Genomic DNA, 13,264 nt, shown 5'->3' on the forward strand with positions numbered 1-13,264 from the left:
TTATGATCGGGGTATCTTAATTGAAAGTACATTTACGTGAGGTTGAAAGACAGGGAGGGAGACATGGTATCCTTCAGGACAAGAAATTTGGGGTTGGGGTTGAATATTCCCATTGGTTTGCATGTTTTCATTGAATCAACAGGACGGTTACCTATATAATGATTTTAACTGAATATAAGAAAGGAAGGTGTGAATACTTACTCCACAACAACGGGATATCCGCGTCCTGTTATCACTGAAACAGAGAGACGAAATTATAACAATACAAAGACATATTCCATACGATTCCATACGATATAAGATGGCACTTGCAATAGCCGTCCTGATTAACCTGATAATCCTATCTATACTGTATACGTAGTTTCTACAATAACAACTGCCGTGTTACAAAACAGCTGATTACACAACTGGAACAGGATTATATTGTGGATTAGAAAAAAATGTATTGTATAAGGAAAATCAATACTTGGTCGGCATTCGGTAAATAACTGAATATCTGATACAATGCAATAACACGATTTTTGACGTTTTATCTGTTATTTCGTACCTTAAATTGAGGAAACATTATATACATACGTTGCATGTTTAGAAGGTAGGAAAACCCACATTTAAAAGATGACTTTGTTAATTTGATTAACTGATTTGCTCGTTCATATAAACTAAGATCATCAATATGATATCAGTGTCACAGATTTATATTGACTGATCAATCGTGCATTATGTTAGTTGGCTTATCGTCTGTACAGCATATAAAGGTTGATAAGTCGTCCGTGCAGATAAAGGTTGATATATCGTCCGTACAGATAAAGGCTGATATATCGTCCGTACAGATAAAGGTTGATTTAGTGTCCGTACAGATAAAGGTTGATATATCGTCCGTACAGATAAAGGCTGATATATCGTCCGTACAGATAAAGGTTGATATATCGTCCGAACAGATAAAGGTTGATTTAGTGTCCGTACAGATAAAGGTTGATATATCGTCCGTACAGATAAAGGCTGATATATCGTCCGTACAGATAAAGGTTGATATATCGTCCGTACAGATAAAGGTTGATAAGTCGTCCGTACAGATTATGGTTGATTTAGTGTCCGTACAGATAAAGGCTGATATATCGTCCATACAGATAAAGGTTGATATATCGTCCGTACAGATAAAGGTTGATAAGTCGTCCGTACAGATAAAGGTTGATAAGTCGTCCGTACAGATAAAGGCTGATATATCATCCGTACAGATAAAGGTTGATTTAGTGTCCGTACAGATAAAGGCTGATATATCGTCCGTACAGATTATGGTTGATTTAGTGTCCGTACATATAAAGGCTGATATATCGTCCGTACAGATAAAGGTTGATATATCGTCCGTACAGATAAAGGCTGATATGTCGTCCGTACAGATAAAGGCTGATATATCGTCCGTACAGATAAAGGTTGATATATCATCCGTACAGATAAAGGTTGATATATCATCCGTACAGATAAAGGTTGATTTAGTGTCCGTACAGATAAAGGTTGATATATCATCCGTACAGATAAAGGTTGATATATCATCCGTACAGATAAAGGTTGATTTAGTGTCCGTACAGATAAAGGTTGATATATCGTCCGTACAGATAAAGGTTGATATATCATCCGTACAGATAAAGGTTGATATATCGTCCGTACAGATAAAGGTTGATAAGTCGTCCGTACAGATAAAGGTTGATATATCGTCCGTACAAATAAAGGTTAATTTAGTGTCCGTACAAATAAAAGTTGATAAGTCGTCCGTACAGATAAAGGTTGATATATCGTCCGTACAGATAAAGGTTGATTTAGTGTCCGTACAGATAAAGGCTGATATATCGTCCGTACAGATAAAGGCTGATATATCGTCCGTACAGATAAAGGTTGATTTATCGTCCGTACAGACAAAGGTTGATTTAGTGTCCGTACAGATAAAGGCTGATATATCGTCCGTACAGATAAAGGGTGATTTATCGTCCGTACAGATAAAGGTTGATTTAGTGTCCGTACAAATAAAGGTTGATTTAGTGTCCGTACAGATAAAGGTTGATTTAGTGTCCGTACAGATAAAGGTTGATATATCGTCCGTACAGATAAAGGTTCATTTGTTAATCCGTACAGACCGTTCATATATAAAGTATTTATCATCCGAACAGTTATAGGTTGAAGATTCAGGCTCGTGTGTAATTATATTATCAACATCTTGTCTGTAGCATGTTATACATGTGTACGACGCATGTCGGTGGCGCGCGTTCTGTCTACATACACACATAAATACACCACCAAGATTGGTTGTAAACGACCTTCTTTCTACTTCTACTAGAGCATGCTGACCACCATTTTTTTGTAATTTGCTATCTATAAAATGTTGCAATAACTTATTTTTATCCCCTTTACCCAGGAGTTCGGATGTAGGTCGGAAACACATCAATACTCTATACTCTCGATTCGTATGATCACTTAATTCAAGGCACCATAGGTAAACGATGGAATGTAAACTCACACATAAGTAGGTATTAATTACGGGGAAGATGTAGCAGTAAGTTAGGCCCTTGCTAATATAAAGAGGCACCAAACACATACCTATCGACGGGCTATCCCCCAGTCTAGTTATCAACAAGAAGCTCGTGTTTCCATATTATATATAATAAGTGCGATAATATTCATCCAAGGCTAGTACATTGTTAAGGTAAATCGGTTAGACAACCGGCTCCTAAATTAACACTAGAGCCAAATTCGTTTTCAAGCACAAGTCCAAAAATTAATGTGTAATGAAATAATGTAATGTTTACATTAAAGGGGAGATTCTAGTGAAGTATTGACACCGTGTTACTGTTTTGTCTGGGTATATTATATATATAATACTGTGTTACTGTTTTGTCTGAGTATATTATATATATAATACTGTGTTACTGTTTTGTCTGAGTATATTATATATATAATACTGTGTTACTGTTTTGTCTGAGTATATTATATATATAATACCGTGTTACTGTTTTGTCTGAGTATATATATATATAATACTGTGTTACTGTTTTGTCTGAGTATATTATATATAATACTGTGTTACTGTTTTGTCTGAGTATATTATATATAGAATACCGTGTCACTCTTTTGTCTGAGTATATTATATATAGAATACCGTGTCACTCTTTTGTCTGAGTATATTATATATAACACTGTGTTACTGTTTTGTCTGAGTATATTATATATATAATATTGTGTTACTGTTTTGTCTGAGTATATTATACACCATACTGTGTGACTGTGTTGTACCGTTTTACGTTTGTTATCAATGTTACACTGGATTTATATCATATTGAATTCAATAATCAATGGTTAGATTGTCGTACATTGTGTATTAGTTTGTCATAAATCATTCATTACTTAGTTGACCATGTATAAACAAAAACCTGCGAGACTTCCGGAAAGTAACCGGAAGCTCACTACCGGAAGGGTTATCTAAATAATAACTATAAAATACAGTCTACCACAGGAAGTTGTTGACAGCGTTAATTATCCATCGTCCCTTCCACGTAAGTGCTGATCAGTGCCACGCCACCTGGCGGTACGACTTCGCTACACATCTTCAGCGTGAGGTAGCTGCCGTTTTACACGTGTTTATCATACTGATAGTAGAAACGATACGCACGCCTGGTATGTATTAGCGGATTTAAACAGAACTGTCGATTAATCATTTACAGCATGAAACAAACATCAATGTGTATGCATCACACGTGTTGAGTCTTACAACTTTGATCAAAACAACTAACCTCTATATTTATATACTAGTACGTCCAATGTACAATATAGTATATTTGTAATGTTTACCACGCCAGATCTAAATAACGTGGGATGTAAAGGTAAACATTGAAGTAACGATCTTAAGTGACCAAGATGGTATCTCCGAGACCTGCACACTAGTCTGTCATACCATCATAATGCATCCCAGTGGTGCTGTACCGACGTTCATCAATATGACCGATTCCTAATACATCACAAAAATAAATGTTAGAGTGAAAATTATTGCAGCCTCGATCTTAATAGAAAATTTCATCTAGAAACAGTGACTGGGTATGTCGAATTTCGTGCATTTCAAACAGTAATCTTGATCAACAAACTGTTTCAATTAAAACAAACCAGGTAGTGTATAAAGAAGCACTTAACTGATTCCGACGCCGCTGAGATTCGGTATCCCATAACAACTCCCCGCTCATCTTTCTCTCTTTCCTTCCGTAAACCATCTTGTCAGATTTGGGGATAAATACAATCTCCAAGTTCTACCCACTAAACATCACGCCTAGGTGAAGCTAAATATAGAACCATCAAAGACTTAATTGAAAGTAAGCCATGTGGCTGTTTGTATCTCCTACGCGAATCCAATCGAATTAAAATATGTTGGTCAATCAACGATATAAATTTTCCACAATATGAATATGTTGGTGGTCCGTTCGTGTGGCATGAGATGAAATGGCACGGTTAGATAAGTCACTTGATGGACTTAACGATAGCTATCTTCTTTTGGGCCGGGCCCTGCACTAATGACAGCAGCAGACTCTGTATGGGTACCATCCGGGCAGAATCAGACAGCTAATTGTTACCTCGATCTTCTGCCAATCAGCATACCAACACGCTCATCGTAGTAAACAAAACACTTCAACGTAGAACTTCATGTAAACAACTAATACGGCAAGTATCCCTGAAACTAATTTCGGCAAAATGGACGACCTGCCTGGTCAGTATTAATGGGAATTTGTACAAACTAATTAAACTACACTCCGATATCTCATGCACTTTACCTAGTAAAACCGTTAAACATATATTTAACATAGTTACAACATGTACCATGATAATCCGATCTCCTGTAGTTTACCTAGTAACACGGTTAGACGTATCCTTACCATAGTTACAACATGTATCATGGTAATCCGATCTCCTGTAGTTTGCCAGCCTGGTTACAAGGTCCATGACCATGGTAAGTATACGTCTAACCTTGTAACCTGGCATAGTACAGTTACCAGTTGTCATGGTTTCAATTTCAATTATTTTATTACGTTAAGCCTTACAGTCAATCAGTCAACAAAGTTAAGAAAGCATTTTACAGCCTGGCGAATACAAAACATATAGAAAACGAGATGTACATTATACAATTAGTTTAGTTCCTTAAACAACTGGTTCCTTAATTTCTTGGTTTAACATGTACTACTTATTTCAATTTCCCCTTCATTTACCAGCTAGCATGGTAAGACGTGTTATTACTGACTATCTTGTGTCCTGGCATTGGTTCTACTATGTTAGATTGACTGTACGAAGCAGAAAATATTAAATACTATGAAATTTAACCATTGAACATTATTTCTGTACTGTCTCTGTTTCTAGATTTCTATTGAACAGTGCTATCCACTCTTTGTCTTTTGAAAAGTTCTTTCTAACATTTATTGTAAACCATTTTATGCTTTAAGAAGGAACCGACAGTCAGAATATGGTATTGGCGAGCGTACTTGTAAAGAATACTTTTGTAACAATAAAAGAGAAGCACCAGGACTCGCCAAATCAACTTTAATTTGTTGAAGTATTGAGTAGACGTCCTGGTAAGTGGCTGCACGCCCCAACAGACTATCTATATTATACGGTCCTTAACTACAGACCTGTGACGGTCAAGAAACACTTTGGATCTCGAGGAGAACCAGAAATATCTAAGCAACTCTCAATAAATGTTGGGCATTCTGATCAATTTTCAAAGATAAAATGACAGCCAAATTGCTGATGTGGGACATTTCTTGTTCCGTATTCTATAGTCGATCTTTGATTTGTTAATTCTCCTGAACAAGCTATACATCCATCACGCAGGTAGTGAGGTGGGTGTTCAAATTCAGAGCGGAGACATCCAAATTGTAAAACTAGTAGAATTCTAATGTCGAATGTGTTGAGTGTTGAGGATTCGACTTTCTAAAATAAGTCCTGAACAAAGGCGTGAACTCTGTACTTTTGTCTACCTGATTATAAATGATGCAGAAAAATGGTAACTCCCAACTTTTACAAAATATACGTTCTATAATTAACTGTTTTCATCCCATTAAATGTATTGTTGGACGACTTGCGTTTGATTACTATTTTGAGAGTTTAGATGACATATGAAAGGCTACAACTCTTCTAAATACTATATGTAGATAAGGTAAAGGTGTCGATCATGAAATATATTAAGACGAAACTATGGGTCCAACGAAAGCATGGGTCCAACGAAAGCAATACACAGGAACACGAATGTTTGATTTTCAAATCTAAATGTTTTTTTTTTTTTTTTTTATTTCTTCAATTTTGTTTCTCATTGCCATTAAAAAGATGTGTAATTTTCTTTTTTTCTCGGTTTTCAAATATGATACAGACGAGTAGACCTTGTTTGATAACTGAAATTTAATTCGGGAGTATGACAAAAATTCCATGAATATCCAAGGTTTTCGTAAAGTCTCACTCTAACCATACACGTATTGTAAAAGTTATGCAAAGCTTTGACCTAGTTCCACTTTGTCAGGCCGTCAGTCAATCCAGCAGAATACACGCACCGTCCTTATTGCTTTCTCGTTTGATAAGTTCCTATCAGCCATGCTAAGCTTCCCCATGAACATTCTGGAGTGTTTTTCCCATTTGGCCATCCTTGGCTTTGTGGCTAACATTGCAACATTTTTTTTTTCAAACGCGACCGAATCACGTTTCTTGTTTATTGATATGGTGTGTTGCGTGCATGCGTTATAATTTATGACGTAAAACAATTACATATACAGACTGTTGATTGGTTGCGAGATATTTTTTCCTTTTATAATTATTGATTAATATCTCCATGCGCGGATTTCAGCGGAAACCGTCCCTCTTTGCGCCCGAGATATATAATAATAGTTTTACCGTTATGTCGCTTTAATGCAACTGTAGGCATCCTCTTGCTTACATCAAAAAGATGCTAGAAAATACTAAGATATACAACCATGTGACCCTACAAGTTCATTAACATTAACCATGGGAAACAACCAACCAGGTAGCCCTCGGCCAAATATGACCCTATGACTTTGGGCCATATACATATAGACAGTCAATGTGAGATGTTTCGTTCCCATGACATTGGATACTATGTAAAGGTCATTCTTGTCGTCCCTGAAATATCATGATATCAGGATCCTTACAAGACCGATCATTTCTTCATAGACCCTATAAGCTCCAAAAGTCTTAATTCTACCCACTGTGAAGTACTATCAGCATGGTACTTAAATAGCATGCTGTCATTATTGAACAGTAGAGAGAAGATGAAAATACCTACATATTTACAAATTCCAAATCATAATCAATGACACGAGGGTAAAAAAAAAAACAAAATTAAATTTATATCAACACCAACAGGACATCTTTTCACAAACCTGCCAGGTAAGTGTGATGAATTGGATTTCCTCGATGTGATTTTTCTGTTTTACACACAAAGTATTAACAACTTCCAAACCTACGGTGTTTACATGCTGCAGTTTGCTGAATTTTCGAAGACTTGTTCCCATTATCATGATTCATGAAATATGTCGAGAGCTAACAGTCACATTTACAAAACAGGTTCCAGAAATAATACGAAAGAGTAAAGGGATGGTAAAATTTGTCGCCGCCATAATCTCATTGAAATTATTCCATTTCTTCATGTTTGATGCTCCTTATTTTGCATGCTGGTTTCGTTGTTGTAAATCTATGTCTCATTTCAGAACTCGACATTACTTGCTTGGATTGACAAAAATTTACATGGCGGGTGTCGTGGATGAAGCAGAAGACGCTAATTCTTTCGGAACACCTGGTCTTATTCCGTGTTAACATCCCTTTGGTTACATTTTTGCTCCTGTGATGTTGATTTGAGTTTGAATCACAATTTTTTAAGACATTGGTATTATTAAAAGGATATTCCGCACAAGGTAGCATTCCCTAAGGCGCTTTTGAAGAAAACTGTTAAAAATTATCTATTTATGTTCTTGTGGAAATCGCACACCTGAATTTACCATTAAAAACATATGGTATCTTATTTTCTGAAATTCTGTGTAGATCTAGCTAGATCAATTTTTAAACGTGCGTGTGACCCTGATTGCGTCATAATCATAGTCTTTTTTAACGACATGGTTTGAAGACCGAAAATGTTGCATTTACTTAAGTAAACCTAAAGACATATATTTATAAGGTGTTCACTTCGCATCAGTCCATGTTAATCAAGCAACAAACTTACCTGTTGAGTAAAACAAACACTTGTTGGACTAAGAAACACTTACCTATCCAGTAAAAAGTAGACGATAAGAGGAAGGAAAACAAAGCCGAACACACAGACAGCGATGAGCACGATGACGACCTCTCCCTGTAGTCTTCCGTCGTCTTTATCAACTATTACACCCCCTCCAGCTCCTGATGTAGTTGAAGACCAATCAGAACCATTGGTTGAATTTACACCATAAGAAACAGATGTCATTATAGTAGGTTTGGTGACACTTACTGACGGTAGGGTTTCCGGTATGGCAGATTGTTTAGGACAATGTAAATCCCGAACTTTAGCGAATGCTGTGCATGTAAATGGACATTTCCTAATCACTGCACAAATGTCGCCAATAGGTAATCCTTCAACACACCTTGACAGAATCTGTGTTCTCTCCTCACAAGTCAACTTGTTACCCTTGTTTGACCACGATTCACAGAGGAGCTGGACGCGTTGGATAGGTGGACAAGGCGCCGTGTCTAATAATGTGTCGATAAATACGCTGGAATTGAGAGGTAAAGTGATATGGGCCGTGGGTGTGAAGGTAGCCTGGTCAGGGTCCTGGTCCAAACTCTTCCGCTTTACAGGCAAGCCGGCACATATCTGTATGTAATAAGAATGCTAATCAAAAAAAAAATACGCAAACGCCTAGCAAGTAGTATGAACACAAGAATCTCTTGGTGTAGTAATGTTCTGGTCTTAAAGAAGAAAACAGTTTTAACACTTTTTTCTTCTTCTCGACTTTAAACATATTTTTGAAATTTACTTTATATCTAGTGCGCTCCTAGAGCTCCGATATCATAATAGAAATGATCGGTATAGGCATCCTATGTTGAACAGTTGTTGGTCTATCTTACCATCAGGTAACAACATTCACCCTGTATGGGGTCTTTGGCAACTCACGTTAACTACTAATGTGCGATAAATAGATTACTGATAAATCACAATCTGTAATCACCCACACAACTTCTCGTGCGTGCACATTTTTGCATCGGTAATCCCTGAATTGTGACCTCAGCATCCTACAGGAATGTCCCAACAAAAGATGCTGTCAGTTTCTGGACATTTTTCTTTTTAATGATATATATATAGATATATATCTTGCTCATTAATGACAAGTGATTTATCGCATCAAACCAGAAGTACGGACAGACAGGATGAATATGCTAATTAAAATGTTCAGATAGCATATTAGATTAACACAAGAAGGTAGTATTTACATTGCTATAAACATGAACGAGCCCAAGTCGCACAGATGGCTTAGTACTTAACAGTGTAGGGTATTTGGACACCGCTAAGAAGGCAGATTGTATTCAGTGGTTGACCTGCCATTGAGAGGAATGTTTGGACACAGCGGGACTGTATATATCTAATGTATGGAGCAGATCGCAGGCAGGCGCTAACATAGCAGGACTTACAATGTATGTTATATAGAGGAAAAGAGTCGGCGTGTTATTGCAAGGTTTATTATCTAGAGGGAAAGAGTCAGGCGTGGTATTATAATATATATATTATCTAGGGGGAAAGAGTCGGGCGTGGTATTATAATATATATGTTAACTAGGGGGAAAGAGTCAGGCGTGGTATTATAATATATATATTATCTAGGGGGAAAGAGTCGGGCGTGGTATTATAATATATATATTATCTAGGGGGAAAGAGTCGGGCGTGGTATTATAATATATATGTTAACTAGGGGGAAAGAGTCAGGCGTGGTATTATAATATATATGTTAACTAGGGGGAAAGAGTCAGGCGTGGTATTATAATATATATATTATCTAGGGGGAAAGAGTCGGGCGTGGTATTATAATATATATGTTAACTAGGGGGAAAGAGTCAGGCGTGGTATTATAATATATATATATATGGTATTTAATATATAGTTAACTAGGGGGAAAGAGTCAGGCGTGGTATTATAATATATATATTATCTAGGGGGAAAGAGTCGGGTGTGGTATTATAATATATATGTTAACTAGGGGGAAAGAGTCGGGCGTGGTATTATAATATATATATTATCTAGGGGGAAAGAGTCGGGCGTGGTATTATAATATATATATTAACTAGAGGGAAAGAGTCGGGCGTGGTATTATAATATATATATTAACTAGAGGGAAAGAGCCGGGCGTGGTATTATAATATATATATTAACTAGAGGGAAAGAGCCGGGTGTGGTATTACAGTGTCTATCTTTAGAGGGAGCGAGTTTGGTGTGGTATAACAATGTTTATTAACTAGAGGGAAATATCCGAGCGTGGTATTACAATGTATATTTTAGGGGAAATATCCGGACGTGGTATTACAATGTTAATTAACTAGAGGGAAATATCCGAGCGTGGTATTATAATGTTAATTAACAAGAGGGAAATATCCGGGCGTGGTATTATAATGTTTATTAACTAGAGGGAAATATCCGAGCGTGGTATTACAATGTTAATTAACTATAGGGAAATATCCGAGCGTGGTATTATAATGTTAATTAACTAGAGGGAAATATTCGAGCGTGGTATTATAATGTTTATTAACAAGAGGGAAATATCCGAGCGTGGTATTATAATGTTTATTAACTAGAGGGAAATATCCGAGCGTGGTATTATAATGTTTATTAACAAGAGGGAAATATCCGGGCGTGGTATTATAATGTTTATTAACTAGAGGGAAATATCCGAGCGTGGAATTATAATGTTTATTAACTAGAGGGAAATATCCGAGCGTGGTATTATAATGTTTATTAACAAGAGGGAAATATCCGGGCGTGGTATTATAATGTTTATTAACTAGAGGGAAATATCCGAGCGTGGTATTATAATGTTTATTAACTAGAGGGAAATATCCGAGCGTGGTATTACAATGTTTATTAACTAGAGGGAAATATCCGAGCGTGGTATTACAATGTTTATTAACTAGAGGGAAATATCCGAGCGTGGTATTATAATGTTAATTAACTAGAGGGAAATATCCGAGCGTGGTATTATAATGTTTATTGACTAGAGGGAAGAGCTGGGTGTGGTATAAGACGATAGGCTACATTTAGGTTTAAGCTGATTATAACAAAAAAAGAAAAACAAATACGTTGTGTAATTAAGTAATGCATGAACTCGACGGGAAAGAACAAACGAAACAACATTCATGTGCCTTCCTTTGGGAACTATGATGATATGCTTTAGGTTTAGTTGTGTGTGGTAACAAGTGTGATGTGTTACAGAATGACAATGATTCAGATCTGATGAAGGGATAAGCTACAAGTCTGTGTACCTTGTCAGACAAGCTAGATTACATGTAAACTAACCAGTCGAAGTGGCCTGTGTACATCAACAGTAGCTGATAGAAATTCCCTTTAAATAAAACCAAAAGTGTTGTACTCGTAGAAAACTCGTGGCCTATCACTTGTAAGATATACTCCAACGGATCGGGCCGGCAGAAGGGCATTCACAGGTGGCGATATCAAAAATCGGTTTTGTTCAAATCCATCGGGAATATCACAGAATGTTCGGTTCTGTCCGACTAGAGTTTGTTGGTTGATAGAGAGTGTAAAAACAGATGTGTAGTTACATTAGTGCTATCTTGTCAACAGCCGGGTCCTCTGATATCTCCAATGTAATAACGACTCACTCTTCTATTTCCGGCCGTAAAACTGATTTCTGTTTCCGAACAAACGGGATTCATAGCAAAGAGCCCGCATCTTTTCAGTCTCTGCCGGCTAGTTGCTACAATCGGTACCCTTTTTAACAGTAAAAAACATGTAAAACAAAATGTTTGTGACGTGTTTTCATCTTGACGTCAGAATAAAAAACAGTGTGTCACGAGACAACGTATATCTGATTGGTCTGTATTACGACAACTAAATAAATAATTCATAGGGTTAATGCATTTTTTTTGTTTTTTGTTTTTTTGTTTTTTTCTTAAAAAGCTAAAAATTGGTGTATGTGAACGTACCATACATAGTTTACCGACTGTGCACGATCCAACAGTGGAGTGTTACACCGATAGGAACACAAAGCGCCTGATGGAAGTCAGTATACAACCATTATTGCAATGGAAAATACGATAATAACATTTACTAAAGCCTTATCAATATTACATAACCAGTGTTTTTATACAACATTCCATGCCGTTTTGTCTGCAGGTGGAAGATATCAACACTGGGAAATATTCATGCATCACCATCTTCCTCTTTTTAACTTGTTTCAAATTTTGTAGCTAACGTATTAGAAGTAAAGATGAATATATGATATAGCACGTATATTCCAGCGACGAGACTTTCTAACAGATACATATCGGCCATCTGACGAGAATTCTCAGTACCACAGGCAGCAATCCAGCAAACTCGTGCAATAGATATTACTCTTCCATTTTATTTTTATTTTATTTAACTTCCAGAATAACTTGGCACGAATTCATTATTGATATCATTAATATCGTCTTTCATCACACAGAGCAGTAGCAAACTTGCAGCGCGTACATTGTTGTGTGTATCTTACGCGTGGCAATCAGATATCCGTATAGTTATGTTTCCATCGATACGTTTTCTTAATAAATGAAGGTGATTATATGATTTGTATTTTTTTATTTTTACCGATAGAAAAACATATTTTCTTGGTCATTTGATTCATATCAAAATCCTTATCATAAAACTACATAAAGTATCAACGCGTCATTCTTGGTTCGTTACAGTGTGCACGCAACTTTTTCCACGGTTGATTGGTTAAATAAAATAACTGATTCAATCTTACAATCGCCTAAATTTCACTAATTCCAACACATACTTTTAGCATTTAAAACGAAGAAACATCGATCAATTTTATTACAATTCGTTTTTTCGAAATTTTTGAAACAGATCTTTCCCCACTTTCCCGACCCGTGCAGTACTTGTACTGTACAATCTATCCCACGATATATCCGTGTAAGTTTAGATAGAGTGTGAGTTCTTTTCCCGTAATTATTTGTACTAATATAGATAAGATTTAACATAATATGAGATTACCTATCAAAAA

The 13,264-nt window shown here is 36.4% G+C and overlaps 1 protein-coding gene across 1 annotated transcript in view; it reads right to left on the reverse strand.

Annotated features, from left to right (window-relative positions):
- The window catches only part of LOC132549092 (uncharacterized), a 28,286-nt gene that overhangs the window by 4,312 nt on the left and 10,710 nt on the right, over positions 1-13,264 (reverse strand). Inside the window, exons 3-4 of the mRNA XM_060213009.1 lie at positions 8,292-8,872; positions 202-235 (exon numbers count right to left, since the gene is read on the reverse strand). Coding sequence (XP_060068992.1) covers positions 202-235; positions 8,292-8,872 — 615 coding nt within the window. The remainder of the gene's footprint in view (positions 1-201; positions 236-8,291; positions 8,873-13,264) is intronic.

The sequence above is a fragment of the Ylistrum balloti genome, unplaced genomic scaffold (genome assembly GCF_031769215.1).
Source record: "Ylistrum balloti isolate Yb309-2 unplaced genomic scaffold, AGI_CSIRO_Ybal_v1 Utg370042, whole genome shotgun sequence".
NCBI classification, from domain to species: domain Eukaryota; kingdom Metazoa; phylum Mollusca; class Bivalvia; order Pectinida; family Pectinidae; genus Ylistrum; species Ylistrum balloti.